This window comes from Seriola lalandi, unplaced genomic scaffold (assembly GCF_002814215.2).
Source record: "Seriola lalandi dorsalis isolate HSWRI2012SDOR001 ecotype SW California unplaced genomic scaffold, Sedor1 jcf7180002054942, whole genome shotgun sequence".
NCBI classification, from domain to species: domain Eukaryota; kingdom Metazoa; phylum Chordata; class Actinopteri; order Carangiformes; family Carangidae; genus Seriola; species Seriola lalandi.
The window spans coordinates 1,353,369-1,379,415 of record NW_019525493.1 but is presented as its reverse complement, the minus strand read 5'-3'; the positions used below and the strand labels follow the sequence as shown (position 1 = coordinate 1,379,415).

The 26,047-nt window shown below is 39.5% G+C and overlaps 1 protein-coding gene across 3 annotated transcripts in view; it reads right to left on the bottom strand.

The window, feature by feature from the left end:
• Positions 1-23,254, bottom strand: part of ltk (leukocyte receptor tyrosine kinase) — a 56,115-nt gene extending 32,861 nt beyond the window's left edge. For 2 of the 3 annotated variants that reach the window (XM_023393740.2, XM_023393741.2), the window contains exons 1-2: positions 23,004-23,254; positions 1,303-1,398 (exon numbers count right to left, since the gene is read on the bottom strand). In XM_023393740.2, coding sequence (XP_023249508.1) covers positions 1,303-1,398; positions 23,004-23,055 — 148 coding nt within the window. In that variant the 5' untranslated portion in view covers positions 23,056-23,254. Of the gene's footprint in view, positions 1-1,302; positions 1,399-7,577; positions 7,689-23,003 lie in introns of those variants that run through there. The other variant, XM_023393742.2, reaches the window with a different exon arrangement.
• Between the last annotated feature and the right edge of the window lie 2,793 nt (positions 23,255-26,047).

Genomic DNA, 26,047 nt, shown 5'->3' with positions numbered 1-26,047 from the left:
AATACGGAATTTTCAAAAACCAGTTTTTTGACCAACTAGTCAAAGAAACTTTGCAGAGCACAAACAGCATCTGTGATTCCCCTTAAATGAGCTCAAATTGGTGTTTATGACGGCCAGAGTGGGGATGGCTAAAGATGAAGCTTTTAGTTTCCCCCTTTTTTTTTTTTTTTTTCCTTTGGGATCACGAGAAATACATTCAACGATCTCAACACAACAAGCCGTTTTCTTCAGCAAAAAAAAAAAAAAAAATCCTGAAAATAAGTACACAAGGCCATTCACAAAGGCTGCAAAGCCTTCTAAATTCACAATTGTTATGACCCAAAAATGTAAAATTTTCCAGACGCAGATCTTCACAGAAATAGAGATAGTGATATACAGTAATGGGATTCATGTACCATATGCTTTCCATTTAAGTATGTGCAGTAATTAATGGGGAAAAAAACTAAATAAATGTTAAAAATATATCTTTAAATATCCTGTGACAATGTTAAGTAATGGTTTTAAAAGTCTTATACTAATCGCTTCCTTGGTTAATGGGCTGAATTTCCACTAAATTTAATTGAAATCCAAATTGTTTTTAACAGGCAAACAGACAGACTCTTTGTAAATTTTGAGCGATTGTGTGTCCGTCTGTGTTGGGGGTTGATGCACAGGATGGGAAAGGAGGAGGCGAGCGAGACGTCATGTGATGATGAGGGGAAGCTGCCACTACAGCTAATATGGCAAACAGCCATAGGAATCCCTCTGGGGATAAAGGACAGAAATAGGCGCATTATTAATTTGTTTTTTCTTTGAAACCCACTTTCATTTCTTTCTGTTATAAATCAAGCCAATATAAGCTTCCTTTGATCGCAAATGACCTAAAAATGTGGCGGGTTGGCTTTTTTTATTGCCAAACTATTTTCCTGGTGTCAGCATGCTGCCTGTGTGCTGCTCTGTTCTCCGGATTTCACAATCTAACAGAGCAACGCTGTTACACCTCGAGCCAAACTTGCACCTGAAATTCATAACAAGTAGGTTTCTGTTCCTTAAAAAGGTCAATTTCCTCGTGGCAGATAATTGGCAATGAAGTCGAAGTTGACCTTTAAAATGATTTTAAGTTTCTGGAGCTGTACGTGCACTATACACACTGTTAAAGTTTCCTCTTTAAATTGTGCTTTCCAGTCATAGTCATTCAGAGCTGTACTTAAATAGATGCAGATAATCATTGCAGCTAATGATAATGATGACACAGACGATCACAGGAATACTTATTTGGTGTTTGGGTGAGTCAGCGCTTCAGGAAGTATATGCAGCTCTTACTTTGGCTGTCATCTTCTGAGTCCAGGTGACGAGGAAACATCTGATCTGAGTTCTCTTCCTGAAACCTGTCCAGAAGGGCGTGACAGGCACTGCTAACTGAGGAGAGACAAACAGACAGACAGAGAGAGTGTTTAGTGCTTACTTTGCTTACGGGGGCAAGTCATACATACATAGAGCACTTCAAGCAATGTACAATACTGCTGTTTGAGTTGAAACTTGGACCAGACTCATTTTGAGAATGTGACATGGCTGTGATTCGTTGAAGAAATAAACAAGTGCCCCGGGTGGTGCTCCAGCCAGAGCATCTTGGTTCCAATATGTATTGGAGGAATACATGGATGTTTAAACCCTGCCACAGCCAACAACGCAGTCTGCAGGTGATTGAGAACTTGGCAGTGCAAATTGAGACATTTTGATTGTGAGTGTGGACGAGACCGTCAGTCTGTAAAAAAAAAGCTCATAGCTCATCTGTGCAAGCAGCTTAGTATCATGTTCATCATTCATCGTTCATTTCCCGTGTGAAACCAACAGCCAAAGTGGTTTCATTTATAGATTACTGTTCTACAACCTTCACCACGTTTCTTTTTATTGTAACCACGATGACGAAGGTCCTCTAACCTTAAGGAAGTATTTATGTTAGCCCAAACCTCAAGTACCGAAACCAAAGCATGGCTATTCCAAAAGCTTCACCACATGTCTCTTATTGTTACCATGACAACAAAGGTCTTGTACGGTTGCTGCTGGTGGGGTAGGAACAAGCAACCTATAAGGTCGTTTAGATTGTACGACTGTTGACCTGTACAGAGTGTACTCTGTCCCAACCCTAATGGGAGCTGGGATGGCAGCCACTGTGGAAGATTTTAAATGCCTAAATTAGAACGACTCAAACCATTAACACTTTTCATCTCCTTCATTTTTGTTTTGAGGAAAAATTAAAGCCTGAATAAACTAAAGTGGGGTTCTTGCCAACTTCACCTACTAACATGGTGCATACAAATAAAAGCAAGGGAAATACCTCAAATATAAACCAACATGTTTATTTAAGCCTTGAATACATCGAATTTGAATTATTAGGATTAATTGTCTGTTGTGTAAGATACTCAGCAAAGCACATTTGTGCGACCACCCTCTCGGTGCATTAGCCGTAGGTGAGGCAACATGGAAGCAATTTACCATTTCTGTATGGTGCACCATTTGATGTCACTCCTCATAAAAGCCTTTATCTTACTTTGTGCCTTATTATATCTTTTTTGTCATCCCATGACAATAATAATAATAAATAATAATGAGATTAGTAAAAGAAAAAAAAAAGGTGTTAGATTAGATACTTAATTTATGATTTCCAGATAAAAAAAGTTGATATTCTTTATAGCACTATTGGTGAATTTGTCTGTGGATGTGAATGTGCTTCTCAAGCCTAAAATTTGTTTCTTAAGTACAGGCTGCTCTAAATGCTCTAATTGGTCTGAGTTGTCCACAGCCTGAGAGGAAGAAGAAGATCTGCAGACACCAGTCAGGGCTTAATCATGACTAAGAGTCTACTGCCATGCTTGTGGCTCAGAGAGGCTGCAGTTAGGCACGGTGGTGACATCAGCATGTCAACGTGCTCACAATAACAATGCTAACACCACTGATGTTTACCATCTTCACCATCTAAGTTTAGTTTGTTAACATTTGTTAATTAGCACTAAACTCAAAGTGCAACTGAGGCTGATAGGCATGTGATTAGTTTAGGAAGTACAGTGGGATTTTGGAAAATGGTCTCAGACTTCCCTATATGTAGTCATGAACCAAACTAAGCAAAATGTTGAACTAGAGGTGGGATCACCACAGTTACTATGATAAAGATGAGATGTCTGGACTAAATTTGATGGAAATCCTACCAATTGTTTTCTATACATTTCACAGGAAACCATATGGTGGAAAAATCAGGGGGTACTTAAAGTCATCAGGATTTATTCCCTGGGGAACATAAACCCCTGCGCAAACTTTGGAGGAAATCCATCCAATAGTTGTTGAGACATTTTAGCAAGGACCATAGAGGTGGATTTACAGATGGACATTAAAAAAGAGCAACCTCCTCTTATCAAATCAAATTGACCTTGCATAATTATAGTTTTCATCTAAAAAGACACTAGAACTGAACATTAATCACTGATGAGGGCAGTTAAGACTGAAGGTGCAGTTCTCTTTCAATGACACATGCACATCACAAGTCCCCATGACAAAAAACCAAACCTACGCTCTTGGTTTTCCGTCTTGATTTCTAAGGTTCGGAGACAGACGTGTAACCTGTTCTATGTACACCCTCCCTGAGCCTACTGCATGCTGGGACTGGCCTCAGTCCCCATAATCCTGAAAGTGACAAGTGATACTGAAAATAGATAGATGGATGTGAAAACCACAGAGCTGATCCAGAAATAGGGACACTATCAAACACCACACAAACAGCCAACAGTCTTATCTTGAAGACTCAGGACATGGAGGATGGAGGATGACTGAGACTTTACACGTGACATGGTATTCAACATACTAACTAGCGTGAGCACTAGACAGTGAAAGAGACGATCATAACTCAGTGGGTCATCGCAACTTAACCCCTGTGATGTCCACTGAACAGTGACACCGCTGTTCTCTGGTGCCTGTAAGGCAAGGTCAAACAGGTCAAGCAGGACAAATCGAATGACTAAAAGGACAGTTTATTAAAAGCAGTTAGTGATGATAATGATGGGAGGGCGAGGGGGGTCATGTAGCTGAATGGCAGCCTTGCTATTCATCAGTAATTATGGAATAAAAGCAGCTATGGATGGATTCCTGTACGCGGAAACTGGAAAAATTACACAGCCCAAAAAAGAAGGGGATTCATCTGAAAGAAAAAAAAAAATATTAACAGACTATTATTAACACAAAAAAAAGCTAACATTTTTTCTTTTTGGGGGGGATTCCCCATTGAATTCAAACTTCCTTTCATTGCCTTGTTCCCTTTTCCCCCTTGTCCAGTTTGGATTTTAAAACAATGAGGGGTCAAAAAAAGTCAGAAAAACACGAAGACATTCTCTTTTATGAAAAAGAGGGAATGATAAAAGAGTGAATGATCTGAATCATCTGCCCCATCATTAGCCAGAAAAGCAGTCCGTTGCTTTGATGACAATCCAGGACGCTGGCAGTGGACCACAGGCTTTGAACACAGTGGAACTTTTGAATGCTGTCTGCGCTGTATAGAAAGCAATGGCTGTCTTCCAGACTGTATCAAGGTATGCAGCGTTTTAAAAAGGCCGAGAGCTGCTGCTGGTTGTAGTTTTGTTTAAGTTCAAGGCCGTGGCTTTGTAATAAAAGCTGCAGATCCTAAGCTGCTCAGGAAAGTCATCTCAGCGAATGTTCTCTAACAGAAAAGGCAGAAAAATAGCCTGGGCCCATTTGCCACGGATAGACCTGACCCATCTCCTCTCCTTCTCCCACCGTCTCATCTTTCACTTTCCCCCTGGAGTTCACACCACAGTGAAATGTTGTGACAACAAAGAAATCTGGGCCTGTTTACAAAGCTGTCTGGAAAATTGTGTGAATATTGGCTGCTTGTCAGGTAAAATAACCCTGCAGCTTCAGAAGGTCTCAGATCAGTATTCTGATGACAAGGCCATGCATTTTTTATTTATTTTTTAATCAGATAGGCCATCTGCTATCTGTTATTTCTGCATCACTTCAGCACAAAATCATGTGTTTTTCCAGTGCTCATGAAAGTAGCACTTATGATGAAAAAGGATCAAAATCGAGTCAGCGATCTCTTTTTTTATTCCAAGCATTCATTATCCTTGTCAAAACCTGATGCCTACATTGCCCACAATGCAACTCGTCCACCGACAGTTTCATCAGAGATTCAAATGTGTTGTGCTAGTTGCAGCTAATGTCGCTCCGAGCTGCTAGCACATATTTCACATAATGTAGTGCTCCCCAAAAACCAGTGAACAGACTTCGATGTGTAAAATCAGGGGAGTTTCCCTTTAAAGTGATTACAACCTACATGTTTGTGCCAAATGTCATGAGAATCAAGACATTTGACTCAACAATACAAATTTCAAACTCAACGTGGCACTAGCAAGAAGACCAACATAGTCTTCAGGATGTTAGTCAGGTATTTCAGTCTGGACCACAGTGATGGAAAGATCAAAAGACCGACATCTATGAAACCACGCTGCTAGAAACAAGTCTGAGACGATGGCAGGCTACAATTGACACCCAATGAAGTTAAATCCCTTTTCCTTTACAGCTGACTTCTGGAAAACATTTCAACATGATGAGGAATGCTGCTGGCTGTTGCAACTAGTTAAATTGTAAAAACGCAAAAAAGAAATAAAACTTTTCTAAGTGCAACATGGTCTTAAAGTCTTAAAAGCCAGGAATCCATCTCCAAGTTCTGTCATGATCTGCTGAGAGTGAGAGTGAAGCTTCAGCACTCTCTTTCCAACTGCTTAACAGAGCCCTGATGCCCTCAAAACCCTCATTCCTTTCCAGTTCTTATCCTTTATTCCCACCGGGAAGACGCATGAAGACAGCCGAAGTGATATAAAGAGAGCCAAGATCTAAAATATCCAATGACAACTTTGCACCATCGAGATGAAGACAGATGGAGGATTAAAGGAAGATTCATTGACATGGAAAAACAATACAGATGGAAATGAAGCACACGCAGAACACACATTATACACAACATACACAAGCGTATACACAAACACACATAAGCGCTTCTGACAGGAAGTTCAAAGGGAAGCCTTCTTCAAAGATTCAACTCACATATGGTGGGTTCAGCAAAAAGTGGAACATTTAAGCAGTGCTTTGTTTGGCCTTGCCATACCACTACCTGCCATTCAACAGTCCTAGTTTTGACATCATCATTGTGGTGTAGTGAGTAGTAAGTCAGAGAGAGACAGCATGTGTTCAGCATATCAATTGGACCCTAAAAGATACACATTTTTTAAAGTAAATATAAGCTCGCCAGTAATTACAAACATTGTATTTTTTTGTTTTTGTCTTCTTTGATAACATTATAAAATTAAAAAACACCATGTCATCTTTAATTTTCTGGTGATTTTCACTATATATATATATATATATATATACATATATAAAATTTAAAAAGGTCACACATATGTATTTACAAACACATTTGCACATGCTTTTCTTAAATGTGAAAATGTATAATGTGCGACTGTGAATAATCTGTGTGTGTCTATTTTTTTTAATGCTGGTGAATGTATGTGTGTCTGGTCTGTCTATGTATAAACTGTACATGTTTATTTTTGTACACAGGTGTCTTCCAATCTCAATGAGACTGAGGATTTAATAATAATTATGATCATATATATTTTATTTAGGGATTAGTTGTATAATTGATTGGACTGTTACTTTAAAATATAATTGTACTTTTTTAAGAGTTTTTGTACTTAATTATGATTACATATCAAATTATCTAAAAGAGTTGATGTGTTGTCTTGTAGCTTTTCTCTTCTATAGTTTACACATGTCAAGAACATTTCACAGAAACCTTGTGAGTGGACATTTGTTACAGTAGTGCCGATTTTTTCTGAACCCACTCCAATAAAAGTACCATGGCTTACATTGTAAATCTTTTACACTTCCTTGTTTAACATAGCTATTGAGAGTGTTTGAGCCTTTGTAATTGCTTGCAAGTGTGCAGTTATGAGCACATTCAAGTGTGCCTCAGAGCTCTCCAATACTTTAATGAGAGGGTCTGAGAAACGGAAAATGAGCGGAACACACTAAGATAAAACGAAAGTCTCACCCACAAAACATTCACTCTCCGCTGAGAACTTTAGCACTGACTTCTCTGTAGCGTGTACAGCGTGATCAAAGCGCCATCTCAGGCATAAAAGATGGGTGTTAATGGTGTGTCTGTCACTAAACCAAATCCTGAGCAAAGCTTTCAGAGACATATGGTCAATCAGATGTCTGAAAATTAGCTTGGGAAGCTTTTAACTCAACAGCAACTGGTTACAAAGGATGAGGGCAGTGTTTTCTTTGGAAACAGATGGTACAACAGTGACACTGAGGTGATGTAAAACTATAGTAAGATCACATCCTACACTGGATCCAATTCAGCTGCTAAACACAAAAGAAGGTTATGATAGTAAGCTGGTGATAAACAGAGTAGCTCCATGAAAGAAAATATGTAGTATTCGCCAGTATTCCCATCCATCGCTGCCTTATACCAGAGCTATTGAGGTAAGAGCAGTACATACACGGGTAGATATTGAACTTACAGATGCAGTGGATCATTCACAAATTGTTTTCAGTGGAGCACATTGTAAAGAGAGACTGACAGCGAAAAAGCAGCAGGCTCCTGGAGAGATAAACACAGAGGTTCAGTGACCCTTCCATGTTTGCCCACAGCCAGGGGACATGCATTAGCTAAACAGGCCACCACAAACACAAGCTTAACACACGGCACATGGTTATCGTCATGGTGGGTTGATCCTCCAGGCTGGAATACTTATAACACCTTCGACAATATGTCTGTGCATTATAACCAATTTGTAATGAGTCAGATGCAGTTGGGATTCTTGGTGTTTCAGGCTGCTATTTGTCTGGCGGTATGTCAGAAAATCATCAGAAAGATCAGAGAGGCCAAAGGAAAATATCATTAAGTGGACTGAGGGAACTGAGAACAAACACAGCTTTGTTTATATTAAATGAGGAAGAAGTAGAGTCAGGATGAACAGTATAGGGGAAGGTAAAAGTTAGAGGAACAGTTGGACATTTTGGCAAAAAATACTTATTTGCATACGAAGCAGAGCCCATCGAGATGTAGCTGTGAAAATGAATACCATTATCTGCTCAGCTAGAGGCGGGAGACAGTTAGCTTAGCTCAGCATGATGACTGGAAATAGGGGGAAGCAGGGAGCTGACCTGTCAAATAGGTCACCAAATCACCCTGCACATGCCTAAAGTTCACAAATTAACAATGTAAGTCTCATCCCCTGGAAGTCACTACTCTGAATTAGTTTGTCTCCTGAAAAGCTGCATCGTGTTTTTATTGCTGTTTGGATTGACCAAGAAAGATACAAGATCTAATATAGATACAAGATATAATTGGTGAGCTTTGTCGGTGCTGGAAGGCAGATTTTGCATCAAGTCCTTCAAAAGAAACAACAAAATACTTCTCTTCTGACCGACACAGAGATGGACAACGTCATATGTCTGCAACTGTCCTGTCCCTTACAAATTATTGTTGAAAAGTTTTATGAGACAACTCCATGGTTAATGTTTGGTACAAAATAAGTTGGTTAGGTTCAGGGAGAGATCACAAAGTGCCTTGAAATTACTAGGCCTACTTCATTATGGATGGGGATCATTTGTTGTCGTGGTTACAATAATAAGCACATGGTTAAGGTAATAGGGAAGAATCATTGGCACAGGTTAAAAGAAAACCACGTTGACCTTCAACAGGAAATGGGAAACAGACAGTAGTATCCCGTGCTAGAGTCAGACGTTTCTTTTACCCGTCCCTCCACCCACCTCCTGCTCGCATAGTGGACTTGGTGATTATAAAATAACATCATCCTGCTTCCCTTATTCATTCAGTCATAATTACTACAGCCGCAACAGGGCTTTATCCTTTGAACATTATCATAAGTCGTTTGGGGGCACTCTCTGAAACGAGTTTGTTGTTTTTATTGTGGCAACAGTCTCAGATGTTGTTACCTTTACACAGGCTGATGCTAGCCATTTCCCTGTCTTAATGGTAGGCTAAGCTAATCAGCTTCATACACAAGAGTCCTCTCATCTGACTCTCTGAAGAAAAGCCAATAAATGTATTCTGCCATTCAGATTCAAACCAGTGTTGTACACGATGCTTGCGGTTTTGCAGTGTAATAAAGCAGTGCCCATTGCTTAACTTTCAGAATATCATTTCCAAGACACCTTTGGCAAAGAGAAGAAAATGAAATAAAAATGAACCCTCATTACTCTCTAAAAAGATGCTTCTCACAGTGACAGTCTGGATAATTAAACTTAAGAAATTAGACTGTTAGACACAAGCCTCACTTTACCTTTCACTGGAAAAGCAATTTAAATTGTATGTCTTCTTCCATGTTCTTGCAACAGGAATCTAAGATTGTTTCTCAAGTAAATGATTAATAGCATTGTGTATGAAAATGTTGGAAAATTGAGAAAATTAAGTTGAAGATGATGTCTATGTTTATTTTTATCTGAACAACAATCTAGAAGTTGTCGGCTTCTCGGTGTAGCTGTAAGGAGCAGCAGTAGCTTCTCTGCCATCAGCAGCAGATCTGCTAGCATCCTCTCCAATGTCGCCACATTTGTTTAAGAAACGCTGATATTTTGGCCCTACTTTCAGATGTTTGGGGTCGACACCTGTCCATCTTTGCTTTTAAAAGTATTTATAATACTTGTTGGAAAGGTTTTATTGCAGTAAACATAAGGAGTTGTCAACCTGTCTCTCCTCTCCTCCGCACAAATGCAGTGAAACAGATGACAGCGAAACACAGTAGAGAGTCTCCCATTGAGCTGAAATAAGTGAAACTGCACATAAATTAGGTAAATAACAAATCTTTTTTTTTTTTCGTTCTATGGTTTCTAGGGGGATCCCCCAGTATTATAGGAGAAACACTGAACAGCTGTTTTTGAGTATTAATTCAACATGTGCTTTGTTACAAATCACATTAACCAATAAGCTACTGGGAGTGAAACCATACAATAATCCATGAGCATTTCTTGCTATGTGGTCAATTACAGCTCTTTAATGTGTTCTGACCATATATACATATGTCTTTTATGTTGCAATAATAATATAACCTAAATTCAATTTTCTCTCTGGGATCAATGAAGTTCACAATGCTCTAATTCAATTCTTGTCCATGCATACTGCAACTTATTTGGTTTAAGTGGGTTAGTTCTTATTGGATTATTGCCAGATGTTACAAAAAGACAAAGAAAAAAGATGAAAACAAACAGGCTTAAAGGGCCAGAAACACTTTAACACGTTTTCCATTTTCCACTTTTGTTTTGTTTGTTTGTCAAATAAGCATTCAAAAAACCCCAAATCACAGATTTGCCTCAGAGGATTTCACAGTCTCTACAACATCCTCCATCCTTAAAATAGGGTTTCTCAAATGTGGGGCCACCTGATGAGCAGGTAGGGTCCTGGAAATATGGCAACCCCCCCCAAAAAAAAATGAAATACAGGTATGTCATTATTTCCATATAGTCAGCTTTGCTCTCCATCATGCACTTGAAAATAAAAATAAATAATTCTCAATTCTACATCAATCTTGAATCATGAATTTCCCCTAGGGGGTAAATAAAGTATCTATCCATCTATCTATCTATTTATCTATCTGATTGCTGGGGTTCCGGCCAAAAGAAAGTGACAGGCAAGAAAAAGGCTGAGAAACTGTGCTTTAAACCCCTGATTTGGATCTGAAATAAAACTACCCCAAAAAACCCTTCACCGGGAAAAGTACAGAACTTTGCTGAACTTGCTAGGATTTTAAAATCCTGGTAAAGTCAGACACACAATGTGCAACTCAAAGCATATTAATCTTGTTCCCAGAAGCGAACAGCTTGTTTATTTTGGTGTTTGATTATCAGTCAGAAATTACTCTTATGAGGGAGTGTCAACAGTAAAAGCATTAGAGTAATCGTTTCAGTTCAGGGTTTGTTTTTTCAAATGCAGTGAGTACCCATTTAAAGTAACACTACGCCTCCAACCTAAACTTTAAACACATTGTTATTGCATTTCATGTTCCATCTCTCATCTGCCCGTGAAACACCGCAAGACACATTTGTGCTCTTGTCTGTGCTCAGAGGCCCATCCAAAAAAAGCAAACACTGCTATCACCTCCAAAAACCCCATCTACTATGTTCCAGATGCACACATATTTGGAGACCATTTGTACATACCAGCATGTCTCTGAACCACAAATCTACTTTCTACTCTAATTTTATGTCAATCATCTGCAAGGTCATTAGAGAGTAGAGGTATTAGACATGTAGAGGCAAACTCAAAACTCTCTCAAGACCCTCAAATTAGCCTTAATGTGCTCAGAGGTTTAATATGGGCAGATAAAAGAATAAACATTAAGGCAACTTGGGAACAATTTCTGACAGCCTTCATTACTACTGGAAATTGAAGCAAATCCTCAGCCTGTGCTCAGTATTATGATCACAATTGACTCAAATGTATCGATGCAAAAACTTCAAAAAGCAATCATTGCGAAAGATATAATGACAGACTCAGTGAGCCAAAACGTCACTATACTGTTGCAGCTCAATGACAGTGAAGAAAGAAAAACGGAAAAACTTAAATGTCAATAACCAATCATCTTTCCAAAACATACAATATTTCACTAGAGGTCCATTGTGAGGTAAATGTTTTAGGCCTTTGAACAACACAACATACGCTGTCATTTCCTGTGAGCAGTCACAGAAATACAGAATTAACAGACAAATTGTAAATACACAAGTGCTGTGTCATAAATCTATGCCCTAAGTTACAGAATAAAAATATGACCTGACAAAAAGATTTCATCAGGAACCATTACAGAGACCTCATTTCTGACTGTCAAGTTTTATTTTTCCTTCGGCTCATTTCCCACAGGGCTGCTCAGCACTTATACATTTAAATCCCACATACTCAGTCAGGCTGGTTAAAGAATGTGTGTGTGTGTGTGTGTGTGTGTGTGTGTGTGTATATATATATATATATATATATATATATATATATATATGAAACCCAAAGTATATAACAATGTTCAAGTGAAGACATATGGCAACACTTTGAGCACTTCACACTCTACACTGGATCCAATTCAGCTGCTAAACACAAAAAAAGCTTATAAAAGTAAGCTCGGTGATAAACAGATCCATGAGCTCCATGAAGAAACACAACAGACAATCAAGTTGCACTATGCATGGCTTGTTAGTAAAATACTTCCTACTTTGTTCTAAAAAAACACTCCCTTGTTCTTCAGGTGGGAATCATCAAAAACAGCCACAGCAGAAAAAACTTGTATAAAACCTTAAATTTTACATTTATGCAATGAAACAATGTGAAATGGACACTACACCCGTCCATGAAGTCACACTCCATCCATTAAGCTATATCAAGCAGAGAAATGAGCAGTTCTTTAGTTTCTTTTTGCAGGAGCACAAAATATACATTTTGGTCTATTCCCCCTTCAGCTCTCTGTCTTGGTAAACTGAGGACAAGAGGTTCATTCCCCTCTAGAGAAAAGGCTCCATTATTTCAGATGTTTGATAAGAAGTAGATTACAACCGTGCATCACCATGTCACAATATGTCCATCTCTGCTGAGATGCTGAGATGTCTCTGCATCCAGACACACTTCTGAAGACCCATTCATGTGCAGTGAATCAGGCTTTTGGTATTTCCAAAAGAATTAAGTCCAATAACTCAATTTATGATTTAATTGGTTGCAGCTTGGCTCCAGTTAGCTGGTATATGGTACCGGTATGCAGTTTCTTCTCAGTCGTTCCTTTTTCAACAAAAACACACTGACTTTCAGACACTTCATGTCTGTTTCCCCCCCTTTATCTGACAGCCAGATATGGATATGATAAGCATTTTTATTCAAGGTGACTTGGGACAAGTTAACTGACATGGGAACAGAACATGTGATTTGACTAAATGCAGTGATGGTGATGGTGAAAAGCTTTCACTGCATTAACATGATGTGTTTTTGCCAGACATGTTTCATCTCTGTGAGGTATATATGCTTGTCATGAAACTGTATACGTTTGTAAATGTCAAGCACAGGCAGAAAGAAACCTTTAACGCCACATTTACATTTACTCATTTGGAAGATGCTTTTATCAAAAATGACCTACAGGTGAGGGATAACATAAACATACCTAAGCACTAAGTACTAAATCTGTTCAATAGGAAAAAGTGCAACGAGATCAGCTAAAGAAGTGCACAGTAAATGAGGTCCGGAGAGATGAGTCATCAAGAGTTTCTTGAAGATAGAGAGGGACACTGCTGCTGCGATAGCATTTGGTAGCTTGTTCCACCATCAGGGAACTCTGTGAATTTAGTTTACAGTATAGGGTTAAAAATACTGCAAAAGCACATGAATAACACTTACTTGACACAGCAAGTCGATACATTGATAAAAATAGCATATGTATTACTCAAAGCATTTATAATGATTAGTGCAGTGAGCGAGCGCACAGCTGCACTGCAGGCATTAATTCCATGAACTGACAGAGTCTGTACTGTGGTTGCCCTGACATCTGTCTAGATAACATCCTGAGGAGGTGGAGTTTGAAGGGACTGAAACAGCCCGTCTCATCTCCAACTCCCACTCAGTCTGAATGAGATGGTGAGCTGACCTTCCTCATCTGAGATCAAACAGCAGTGTCTATGAAAAGTGTGCACATACTTCATTCATAAACTGTGTCTTTCAGTTCATGATTGAGCCATAAATTAAGCCAGAACATCACTGTGACCAACTAGAGCCAGAGCCGCCTCCTGTATGACTCACTGCTTTGCTTTATTGGACTTAAATGACTATCTGCAGCCCCGTGATTTAGGACCGATTCTTCCTGAGTGTGCTAGAGCAAAGTTCCCGAAATATGGGGAAATTTAAAACACAAGGTCAAATATATTAAATTGTTTCCTGGTCACAAAATGTTGATTGTCTGTTTGAGCGAAAAAATTGCTATATTAGCACCAGAATAGCCAAACAGTCACTCTGTTTGTGATTTCTTCAGTGCCTCCTTCCTCAGGACTCAGTGGCATCTAGCAGTAGGGTTGCAGATCGAACTTACCCCCCACCCCCCTTTTTTTTCCCCAAGCGTGTAGGAGAACCTGCGGTGGCCATAAGGTGACGTAAAAATGTGAAAGGCAGTCTCTAGAGTGAGCGGTTTGGTTTGTCCATTCTGGGCTACTGCAGAAACATGGTGGTGCAACATGGCAGGAGAGAACCCACTCCCTCTGTAGATACAAAGAGCTCTAATGAAAACACAACGATTCTTCATTTCAGGATATAAAACACTAATGAAAACATAATCATGAATTTTATATTCCATTTTTATCCAACAGATCCCCCTAAATCCTGCACACTGGTCCTTTAATAGACAGACACAGAGAGTAACATCAGTCTGTCTGTACCACAGACTCAAAAATATGTTCCGATGTATTGTTCTTCTTCTTAACTCTGAATTCAACAATGCTAGGTCCCCCCAAGTTATTCCTCACCACATGGAAGTTTAGGGCCCATGAAATGTGAAGCATTTATGTCTAAAAACAAACTTCCTTCATCTTTGTGTCACATAAAGAAAGAAGGAAAAAAAAGTGGGGAGGACAGTTGCACAGATGTTGGAAAATGAACATGATAGAAACAATAAAAACAGCATGACCTTCATTTTCTGCTTTCTTTACTATATCTTTTATGTCTTAAAGAAATTGTCATAAATTCGATATTTTCGGTTAAATAGTAAATAACATTCCCATTGGGGATTGGGAATTATTACTATTACGCAGTCCTCAGTCATATCAGAGTCTCTAAGACAAATGTAAATTGTCCAAATGTCCTAAAAAGGAGTTACAGACGTAACTGATGGGTTGATGTGTGAGAGGGTGTAGGTGTATGGGGAATTCAGTCTCATATTGAGGAGATTGAAGTGTGTATTCAAGAGAAGGGAGAGTCTGGGCTGGGAGAGAAGTTAATGTCCAACAGAGGGGAAAATATGAGACAGCTCCGTCTGTGCTTTCGGAGTGGGGAGAGCAGAGTGGGGTTAATTTTTCTTAGCAGAGGGGTAATGAGGAAAAAGAAGAAAATTATTTCTTGGCTGGCATTGGGGGATTCTAAGGAAAGCAGCCTCCAGCAATAGAAGCCAAGAGAGTGTCACCAAATTCAGTAAGATGATCCAACAATATGATTGGTAATGAGCAGTTAATCAAACATCACAGGAGCTGAAAGGTAAAAAAAAAAAAAAAAAAAAAATGTAGAACAATCAAACCTGCTCTTGGTGTTTGCTGGCAACAGGCGTCCTAGAGTCTGACGGAGCTCAGGGATTCTTCACTCCACTATAAGCTCACTATGACTTAATATAAATGAGAATCAGCATTGATTCCAAGTCATCCCACTATTCCCTGCAATGTGTCTGTCCTCTCTCTCTCTCTCTCTAGCTCTCTCTCTCTCACACACACACACACATACACGCATATATACACGTACATACACACACATACACTACCTCGCAGGTGTCAGCAATTATAAACCTCTCCACAGCTGTGCTGCACTCACTGCCTCACAGGTGTCAACAATTACCACCTTCTCCTCGGTTGTGCGGTAAAGGAGCAGTCTGCTGTTTTTTTTTATTTTGGCCAACTACTCATTATTTAGCATCTCCGGTATAAACGGTGTAGTACTGATTCATGTCAGCCAAAGTCTGATGTCATTGTCAAGCTTCCAGCTGCTGGTTTAAAATCAGAGAGTAATAATGATGAAATATTATCATCTTCCTGTTAAAGAAAGGTCAGGTTTAGTCGAGGTATTTCATGTCCACAGGTTATTCACTGAGTTTCAATCGCTTTGACCCGTCTGCTGAACCCTGTGAAGTTTGTGTCGCAACAACAGGAGGATGGGACAGCGGTGCACTTCTTTAATGTTGCCTGTCTCCGTCACTGTTGTCTCACTGAGATTCTGTGCAACACCTTTAAGTAACTCCCTCAGCTAAGGAGAAATGAAACCTTAACTTTCATTATTTAAGTAGAAAACCTATAGAGTTTTTGTGCGACCTTCCCCAGGAAAATACTGCCAGTGTTCAGTTATAATCACCACCTGTGGACGTGAAGACATTTGCTCACATGATGACTGCCTGTTTATAAAAAACAAGCACATAATTCTCCACTATTATCTCACTGACTTCAAACCCAGAGACACACATTTGCATTTGTCGTTGAATAAATCACAAAAAAAATAGACCCAACATGTGCTCAGTTCTCAAGAAGCACAGTACAATATGCAGTTCCACTTCATCTAATGAAACCCAGCTTTGAAGAAATGACACATTGGCACAATCTGTGCTTTAACATATTTAAGATAATTGTCTCCCAAAAGATGTTTTTGCAATCCATTGCAGTCTTACTGATAGTATCCGACTGGGAGTCACGCTGCTTAATCATTTATGGTCACTTTTTGGAGTTCTACCTATTTAATCAGTGAACTATGATCTACCAAAGTCTAGAGCTTATTATCTGTATTGTTGCGGTCCCCCAGGTGCCAAAAATTAATTTGAAAACTCAACAGCAATGTCTTTTTCCAGGGTAAACATCCGCAGGGTTTTGGTCTGTGTTCTTAGCTCTGGTGCTTTATGAGCAGACTGGCGTGAGTTTACACAAAACTCTACCAACAATCTGTTTTTTGTCTGTTGTTTTTGTGCCAATTAAGAAAATCAATCAACGGACCATCTGTACATTCACTTTCAACATCACAATGGTGTCATTTCATTGTTATATGTGCCAAACTTTAAACTTTCCACACAGCAGTATAAATGAAACTAGCTGAAACAATTGGTCAATAAATCAATATCAATGGATCCACCTAAAATTAATAGCCAACTATTTTGATCGAATAATCAATTAGAAAATTTTTCAAGAAAAAAACCCAAAACTGTTACCACTTCTCAAATGTCTCAAATCTCAAATTTGCTGTTTTTTCTTTTTTAATTTTATGACGTGATAGTAAATTGAATCTCTCTGAAGACGTCATTCTTCTCTCTTTGAAACTGTGATGTATAATTTTCTTTTTCCTGACATTTCAAAGGCTAAAATAATAAGCAGATGAATCAATAATTTACATTATCAATGTTAGTTATAGCCCTAAATTAAAACATTATTTGTTTTCTGTTTTTTATTGACTTGAAGTCTAACATCTCACTCTCGTTTTGAAATTCTTGCCATCAGTCAGTTTTATGTCTTTTTTTTATGTTGCTCCCTACTGTGTCTCTCTTGCCTATTTTTTTTTTTTTTTTAAGTATATTTTTTGGGCTTTTTATGCCTTTATTTGATAGTATAGTGGAGAGAGACAGGAAACAGGGAGGCAGAGAGGGGGAAAGACATGCAGCGAAAGGCCGTCCGATGCGGGATTCGAACCGGGGCCAACTGCAGCGAGGACTGTAGCCTCTACACATGGGGCGCCTGATACGACCACTACGCTACACGACACCCCCTCTTGCCTATTTTTGATGAAAAGAATTCAAAAAAATAAAACCTTTAACAACATATGACTGGTTTTTGCCTCAACCCACAGACGCCCTTGAACATAAGAGTTGCACAGCTGGCTGCTCATCTGTCTGTTATCCAGCCAGCAGAGTGATGCCTCTGAGGCTGAGCTTTGATCTGCCGCCTCTCTCTCTCTCTCTCTCTTTTAGTCGGCTGTGGATAAATCATTACACTGTAAGTACACCTGAGCAACAGACATTAGACTCTCATCCTGCAACACTACTACAAGGAAACAGGAGGAAACACTCTGTTGTCTCCTACAGACTGTTGCTGGTTCAGGAGGCGGAAAGCAATAAACACAAAGAGAGACGCAGTGCCAAAACATGAGGTCTGTCCTGAAAACCTGCCAGAGAAATTCTGGAAGGAGACAGACCCAAGGAAATTAGACATTTTGCAGGGAAAAGTAAAAAAAAAAAATACTGATAGAAAAGTGATGAAGTTTGCACCTCTGAGAAAAGGCTGAACGGAGCAATCATGTTCGCACAATCCACCAAGCAAGACATCTGACTCCTGAGATCTTCCAGTGAAAACGTAGTTAATTCCCAGCGAGACTGGGACCAATAAATTTACACAGTAACCCGGCTCCTCTCAGGTCAGAGCAGGGTCAACCTTTAACGTTCATTTGAACTCCACAAAAAGATCAAGTTAGCATTTATACTTACTCTCAGGGTAAATTTCATACCTAATCTGACTTGAATGACATTAAACAAAACGTAAATGCTGGACGTGAGTGTCAGTTTGTGTTTCAGTTGTATTGTCACTTTATGTAAAGCACATTGTGTTGCCCTCTGAATGAAATGTGCTATAGAAATAAAACTTGACTTGACTTGACTTGCCGTGTGTGTGATTTATAGTGTGTGCTGCCTTGAGTAATGAGATTCAAATTCTGCTGATTGAAGCTGATTCAGACTCTGCTGATAAAGTGCAGCTCAGACCTGTCTTTTTTTAACAGTGATAGAAACACATGGAGACCGAGAGGTGCTAAGTGAAAGCAGATGTTTACTTTAAGAGCGATCATTAAAGCTGTACACACAAACACACATGCAGAGATGCACACACAGATACACAGAGTTACTGATGTTTTAGAGACACTGGTGTTAAATCAACGATCAAAACAACATGAGACGCTACAGTTATTACCTGAACCGCTGTGATATTTACTCCTGAAGCGCACATTTTCACAGACATAGCTCCACAGTCAAGAAATCCCAAATCACTTTAGCCTTCATTTCAGTCAGTCAGTAAAAACGAAAATCAAATAAAAACTGGGGCCTAAACTGAAATGTGAGAATGTTATTCGTCTGGTTTTTGCTCTTGGAGGCCGGAAACAGGGCAGCGAACGGAAAAGGTAAATAGCACACACACAGAACAACAGGGTGGGATTGCATGTTTTAAATTATTTCACGATAACAAAAGCGTTCTCTTCGATGCGCGTTTCTCGGGAAATTAGCAGAGGTAATTGGTAGAAATGATGGCGTGACTCGTTGTGAAATGAAGCACTCTCTCTTAAAGACTAATGGCAACGTTGCATTTTTGGCCGCACTCTCCTCTGTACCGTTTTAGAAGATGCAACTTGGCATTTGGCACAGCTGTTAGAGGGGAGGGGAGAAGGGAACAGTTAAGCGTCTGAAACAGCGATGTTAATCCCTCTAGTGTTTCTACTGTAAACCATCCAGCCGCACAAGGTATATATTGGCAAGAAATACAGCTGGCTTCTTACAGTGACTGCATTGAATTTTTGTAATCCTTATACTCTGCAAAGAGTGCTTACAAAGAACAAGCACTGACAACTGTAGGGACAGAGTGAGTCAAAAACATCCTCCATTTTTGTTTTAAGAACCTTTCTGCGAGGCTGTAATGAACGACAGAAGGAGAAATGTGTTGTACATGTTTGGCTGGGCTGGCCACGGGACTTCACCACGTCCGCATTGTCTCTGACTGACTGAGTGAGTGATATAGTTGAGTTGGGTGATGGCGATGCACCACTGGTGCTGAACTTACCCCTGTGGCCCTTGTTCTTTCAAAATGATATGGCACAAATCATTTCGATTATATGACATCAGGGCAGAGCAACAAAATTTTTCAACTTCTGTATTTCTTTAAAGACTGACTGGAGCCTTTATTTACCTCAGGTAAATAACAGGCTTGTATTAGAGATAGGGCTTTATTTTCAACTTCTTCTGTTTGAGATGTAATTGCTATTAAACGAGTATTTTAGTACGATGCCTTCTTTTGATCTGCTCCAATTTGCCCTGTTAAAGTTACGAGTTAAGAAAGCGATTCTGTTGTTTATATGCTTGACCGCATTGGTGAGGGTTGATAACATATGTGAACCCAATCCAGTAACACAGCTCACTCTCAGTGAGTGAATGACAGACACACAGAGAGGGCCGGTAGAAACTTTATGGCCCATCAGTGTGGCGATGGCCAGTCAGGCTAATAAGTCTTTCGGCACGCCTGGCTGAGTGGCGCTATCCATGGTACTGAAGGGGGGATTTAATTCTGGCATGTTAAATTAGCATAATCTTTTGTTATGTTGTATACGATCACATCCCACATGTGTCCACAGGAAAGGACAAGACACATGATCAAACTGGAAAAGAGGTCCTTATCCGCTGCTACCGGCCCAACGGGGAGGGGGTTTCACAAATCTCACCTGCCTACACCCATCCACAGTCCATCCATATACTTCTTAAAATATTCAGTTATCTTGCTAGTATCTCGCACTGCAGCAAAGACAGACATTTTATTGACATTGAGTAATGATATAAATGGACGGCAAACTTAATTTGAAAATCCTGCCTAAAGACACATTTCAAACGTGTTTCTTGTTTCAACAGTTTGAAACAGTAAATCACTCTCATTTATACCTTTCAGTTCCTAAGTTACTGTGCTCTATGCTTCATGTAAATTTTGTAAATTCTTTATCTAACTATGATTTCTTGTGAAAGATGAAGGTAGCAGGGAGCACTTTATAATACAGCCTGTAATTTACACTGTCATTTGTTGTATGAATTGGGTACCAATAAAATACTACTGAAAAATTCTGGTTCCGACTGGAACTTATAAATGTAATTAAGGTGCAAAAAAGTCTATGGGGAACATGGTAGAAACAATATGGCATTTAACAGGAAAGAAATATAGAAAACACTGGGTACCTACTGGTACTGGGAAACAAAACTTAAGTTTAGGAATAATGGTGTGATCACTGATATAATGTAGAATGTTTAAAGCAAGTATGGTATTACATATTTTACAAGACATAGATAGATATGCTACCAAAACTGCAGAGATACGGTCATGCAACTCAAGAACAACTTAATAACTTAAGAAAAACCAGGTGGATCTGACCTTCTGATTACAAACATGTCCACTGCCAGAGTGAGCAGCACAATAAGGACAAATGTCACATGTGTCCTAGAAATTAAATTTATACTAATTTGTTTGGCCAAATACGTGTTGCGGGAAATGTAATTTCTTCCTGGATAATGTTTATTGGCTGTTTATATTTCTGCAGAAGGAGGTTCTGGTCAGTTGTGGGGAGATGGTTGGGTGGTTGGTCATGCAAAGTTTAGGTGTAGGCCTCAAAAGCACTTTGATTAAGAATAGGAAAAGATTGTGGGTTTAGATAAATGTTCCTAAAAAATAAACACATCATGTCTTGACTTTTTCATAATTACCCTAAACAGTCTTTCCTTTTTTTAATCCTTGCTAATCTAAATCAACTGCTTTGACATAAACATAAAACTGTTTAATCTAGCTGCAACCAGTAGAGAGGCTAAATGGCCGAAGTGGATATTGTAGGGAAACTACTTTATTGAAATTTTCCTCACACTGTTGTTGAAAAATGTAACTGAATCATTTAGTTTACTGTAAAACATGATACTTGTTGTTGTACATTAGTGGTATATAAACATAATTTTGGGGGGACAGGGCTGCTGCTATGGGAGAACTACCCCTCACCATCTTCTCAACAAAAACTGCTGCTCGCTGGATATGACTCAGGTACAGAGGGGGGGGGGTTTGGAGTTTTGGCATAGCTCACTCTGGGATTTCTCCTTTCACTGGGACTGACTGCAGTAAAAGCTACTTACACTGGTCGAGCCACTGTGGCTACAAAAGCCAAAGAGGAGACGGGCCAAGAGACCCACCACTCTTGTGTCTGACTTTTGTATAAGAAAATTAAAGTTGAGCGAGCTATCAATAACTGATTATCACTGGCTCAACACAAAGAGTACACACAAATCCAGTAGATACAAGGCCGTGAGTGCAAAGCATGTGGTGCTACATTATAGGGCAGAAGCCTGTGTGAGGCAACACAATATATGAGAAACGATTCCTGGAAAAAAAGAGGCAGTGGTAAACAATAACTTCAGGATAAGCAGGTGACCCACATCTGGCTTTAACATATAAAAGGTGAACTAATGTGCTGCATGGGAACATTTAAAGGCAGACAATATTACAGCGATGCTAATAAGCCAGCTCTGATGGATCCAAGTGAGCTCATCATAATTTCTATGCCCACATGACATGTCTGTGCTGGTCCTAAACACTCACTCCATTCATATGGCATTAAGCCTGGTTAGATCTGGGAAACAAGGAGCACAAATAAACATGTGTTTTTCTGGTTAACAAAGAAATCTGGAATCAATACCAAAACGTAAAAAAATAAATCAATAAAAAGAATGATTGGTGATTTTAACGTGAGCGGAAAGCAGAGCAGAGCCTGTGAATAATTCAACCATTTCACTGTGCTGATAACTCTTCACACTTGGTTTTACCCTTTTCAGTACTGGTTAAACCATGAAGACGTTCACTGAATCACATCTACACATAACCTTAATTTGTGAAGAGAATTGTGAAAAATGTCCTGTGTTTAGTTCAAACAATCACTGACAGCACAGCTAAAACACTCTGCAAACCCACTGAGTGTAATGAGACCCGTTGCAGAGCCCATTTCTTGCCAAGTCTTGTTCCCTTTCTGCAGTGTAAATGAATATAAATCAAATTCTCCCAAGTGTGCCTCAAGAGAGCATGACACCTCAAATGATGCCGTTTTTCAAAGTGGAAAGTGAAAAACACCTCTGGATGAGTGCGTGAGAGAGGGAGAGAGAGAGAGAGAGAGTCACTGCATGTGGACTGCGTTTCAAAGAAGTGAAAATAAACTGCAACAGGCTCCGTCTAAATACAGGAGCAAATACTCAACATGTGATCCCTGCGAGTGACACGGTCACGGTGACACACGGAGCAGCAGCAGCTCATTAATTTCACACATTGTTGGCGAATTGGTTCATTCAACCGTTTAGAGCAAAAATAAAGTAATAAAACGCTGAAGAGCGAAAAGTTTCACTGTGCTGAAACGTTTCGATTTGCTTTAGAAAATACTAATGAAGGTAAAAGTGGATTATTCTACTTACTTATCAAAAGGAGGATGGAGAGATAAGTATGTTGGTTTCTTATATAATCCATGGCTCCCTTTTTTCCGGCAGCTCCACAGAGAGTCCGCGTAGGATTTTTTGGGTTCTTTTTTTGTTTTATATGGCACCTTTAGGTCCACATGAATACGTTGAAGAGACCGTGACAAACAGGCTCGTGAAGCTCAGAGTTGACGGACACACATACAATCACGCTCCCCCGGACAGTGTAGTTGTTTCTCCAAGTTGCGCACTGTTACTCATTCCGGTGATGCTGATGCTGCTGCAGCTCCCAGTGACGACAGCCTCCTGCCCCCCACCCCACCCCACCCCTTCCGCTCCCCCTCTCATCTCCACTCTCTACCCTCTCTCTCTCTCTCTCTGTCTCTCCCTCTCTCTCTCTCCCTCTCTCTCTGTCTCTCTGTCTCCCTCTCTCTCTCTCTCCCCCTCTCTCCTCACTGTGTGTTAGTCACCAGTCATTAGGGTTCTTGGTCCTAGAGACATTCATTTTTTTCAGGCTTCACTCAGCCTGCTGTCAGGAGGAATTTCTTTAGCTACTTTATCTCTGTGCTCTGCGCTGCAGCTGGTGACACCAAAAAAAAATGAAGTTCAAGTGACTTAAAAAAAAAGAAAAGAAAAAAGAAAAAAAGTGAAATATGTGGTTTGGCTGTGGTTTTACGGTGCCTTTTATTATTATTTCTAAACATGTGGATACAGACAGCAGATCTTGGAGCATTATCCCTTTCAAATAACCAACATATGAAAGCAAAGACCACTGTGTAATTGTTGTAATTTATCAGTAAAAAGCCTTTAATTACGTCAAATTACAGAAGCATTTTCAGTAAATGGCAGGTTGAGCATGGAAACAGGTGCGTGAATGTGGCAGACAGGGGAAAAGGGAGAGGACATCTAATGGGTGAAAGGAGCATGGCAGGTGTGGGCACGGAGGAACATGGCCAGGGAGCCCTGAGCAGAGGCCTGAGGTGAGGGCTGAGGGGAACTGAGGGAGCAGACAGTGACACACACCAGCTTCCACTCATCAGGCACTTGACCTCTCTCCACCTGCACTTCATTCAATAATCAACCTTGGATTTAATATATACACCAGTTCCCTTCCCTTGTTCTCTGGCACATCATCTGCTTATGTTCCTGTTTTTGTTCCCGTGTGGTTCAGAGTACCTGCTACCTTTGTTGCCTGTTGTGTGTTGCCTGGTAACTTGTTCGGGTTGTCTGACTGTGGGTATTTTAATTTGTAAAAATGCATCAGTAATGTTTTGTTTATAAATTTATAAATGCAGAGTAACATAAAATGGATATAGCTCCACAGTATAGTATATCAGTAACTTAGTTACTCTACACCACTGTTCTCGAAGCAGCCATGTTTTTTCCATTGACAGCACTGTATGCTCTGCCATGTGTTTCTAATCAACAGCTTAAACACACAAACAACCATCACCTCTGTTTTTTTAGCTTTTCATGAGAAAAGATCAAAGTAGACTATTCCAGTCCTGCACCTATGATAACTGTGGTTTAACTGAACGCAGAAGTAAAGATGTAATGTATACGAATCACTGGTGGTTTTTACAGTGTATCATTAGAGTCTATTATGTACATATACTTACAGGATGTACATTTTACCATGCCATCTTAATTATTTTTTAACCAAATGCAGGATTTCAGATAATGTCACACTAACTTTTTTTCTGTATTTTCCATCCACAGTAAAAACAAACATTCAATACTGAAGCTGGATGTGATGAGGTTTCTGAAAAAAGTCAAACTCACAGCTAAACCTGTCTCATAATACACACAAAAATATATATATATATATATATATATATATCTATATATAAAAGACTTGTATTGTGTTAAAGCAGAAAGGTGGAATGACGAAAAGCTCACAAACATTGAACTATCAGATCGGTTTTTGCTTTATTTTCCTTTATATTATTAAAAGAATTGTTTTGGCTCATCTCCGCATTCGCCGGAGGAAGAAAAACTGACCCAAAGTTTGCAAAAGCAATATAATAATTTTTACACAGCTTTATATTCATTACAGTTAATCCCAATCTATCTTTCTCATGTGTTTTTGTTGAATACTTGTCTCTGCTTTATATGGACCTGCCTTCTGTGTTCTTCAGACAGACACTGGTGCTTCAATCTCACACGGCCTCCTTCATCAGCCCTCTGAAACAGTTTACCTTCATGTTCATCTGTAAACCTGTCACTCAATGGCTGCTTGATGTTTTTCACTCTTCAGCGCACTTCACACCGCAGATTTGTGGAGCGACAGCACGGCTGAGGGTGGCTGTGGAGTGGGAGGAAAATAGCCTCAGGATAGGGGAAGACAGAGAGATTGGACTAGAATAATAACTTCCACTTTGAGGGGTGTAAAATGTCACTGTTGTCACGGCGGCGCCAAAGGATATGGGATGATTGATTTTAAAGGGTCATCCTTTCAAAGATCTCAAGAGCCAGTCTTGGAGCACAGGGGATCTGATATTTCATGAACAGTGGTCGATACTGTTAGCTCATACACAAACGTGCCGCTGAATTACTACTGAGAATTTGTTACAAATGCATCCAAGTGAAATGATAAGCACAGGAAATGCACAGAAAGTAAAGCACTCATAATAACATCATGAGGCCCATTAAAAGGCTTTTAAAGACATTTTTGTTAAAGGATAAAAATTATGTGAAGCCAGATGGCTTCCAGGTGACTCAGTCCACTAATGTTTATATTAGGAACCACAGACATCCTTAAACCTGGCAAATTTTTGTCGTTGCATGTGTTTCTTCTTTCCTAATCAGCAAAAAACAGCTGAAAAGATATTTTAATAATTAAGTATTTCCCTCAGAATCAGTCTGGAACCAGAGTATAACAGTTCAACAGCATACACCGATCTTTCTTCTCATCAGCCTTTGAAAGAGAAAAGTCAGCCACTTCCGATGTCCAACTTAACCTGGGTTCACATTCCTGTACAGGATAATGTGGCCACGACCTTTTGAGACAGTTATGTTTGAATTTGCGAAAAGCATCATGATGC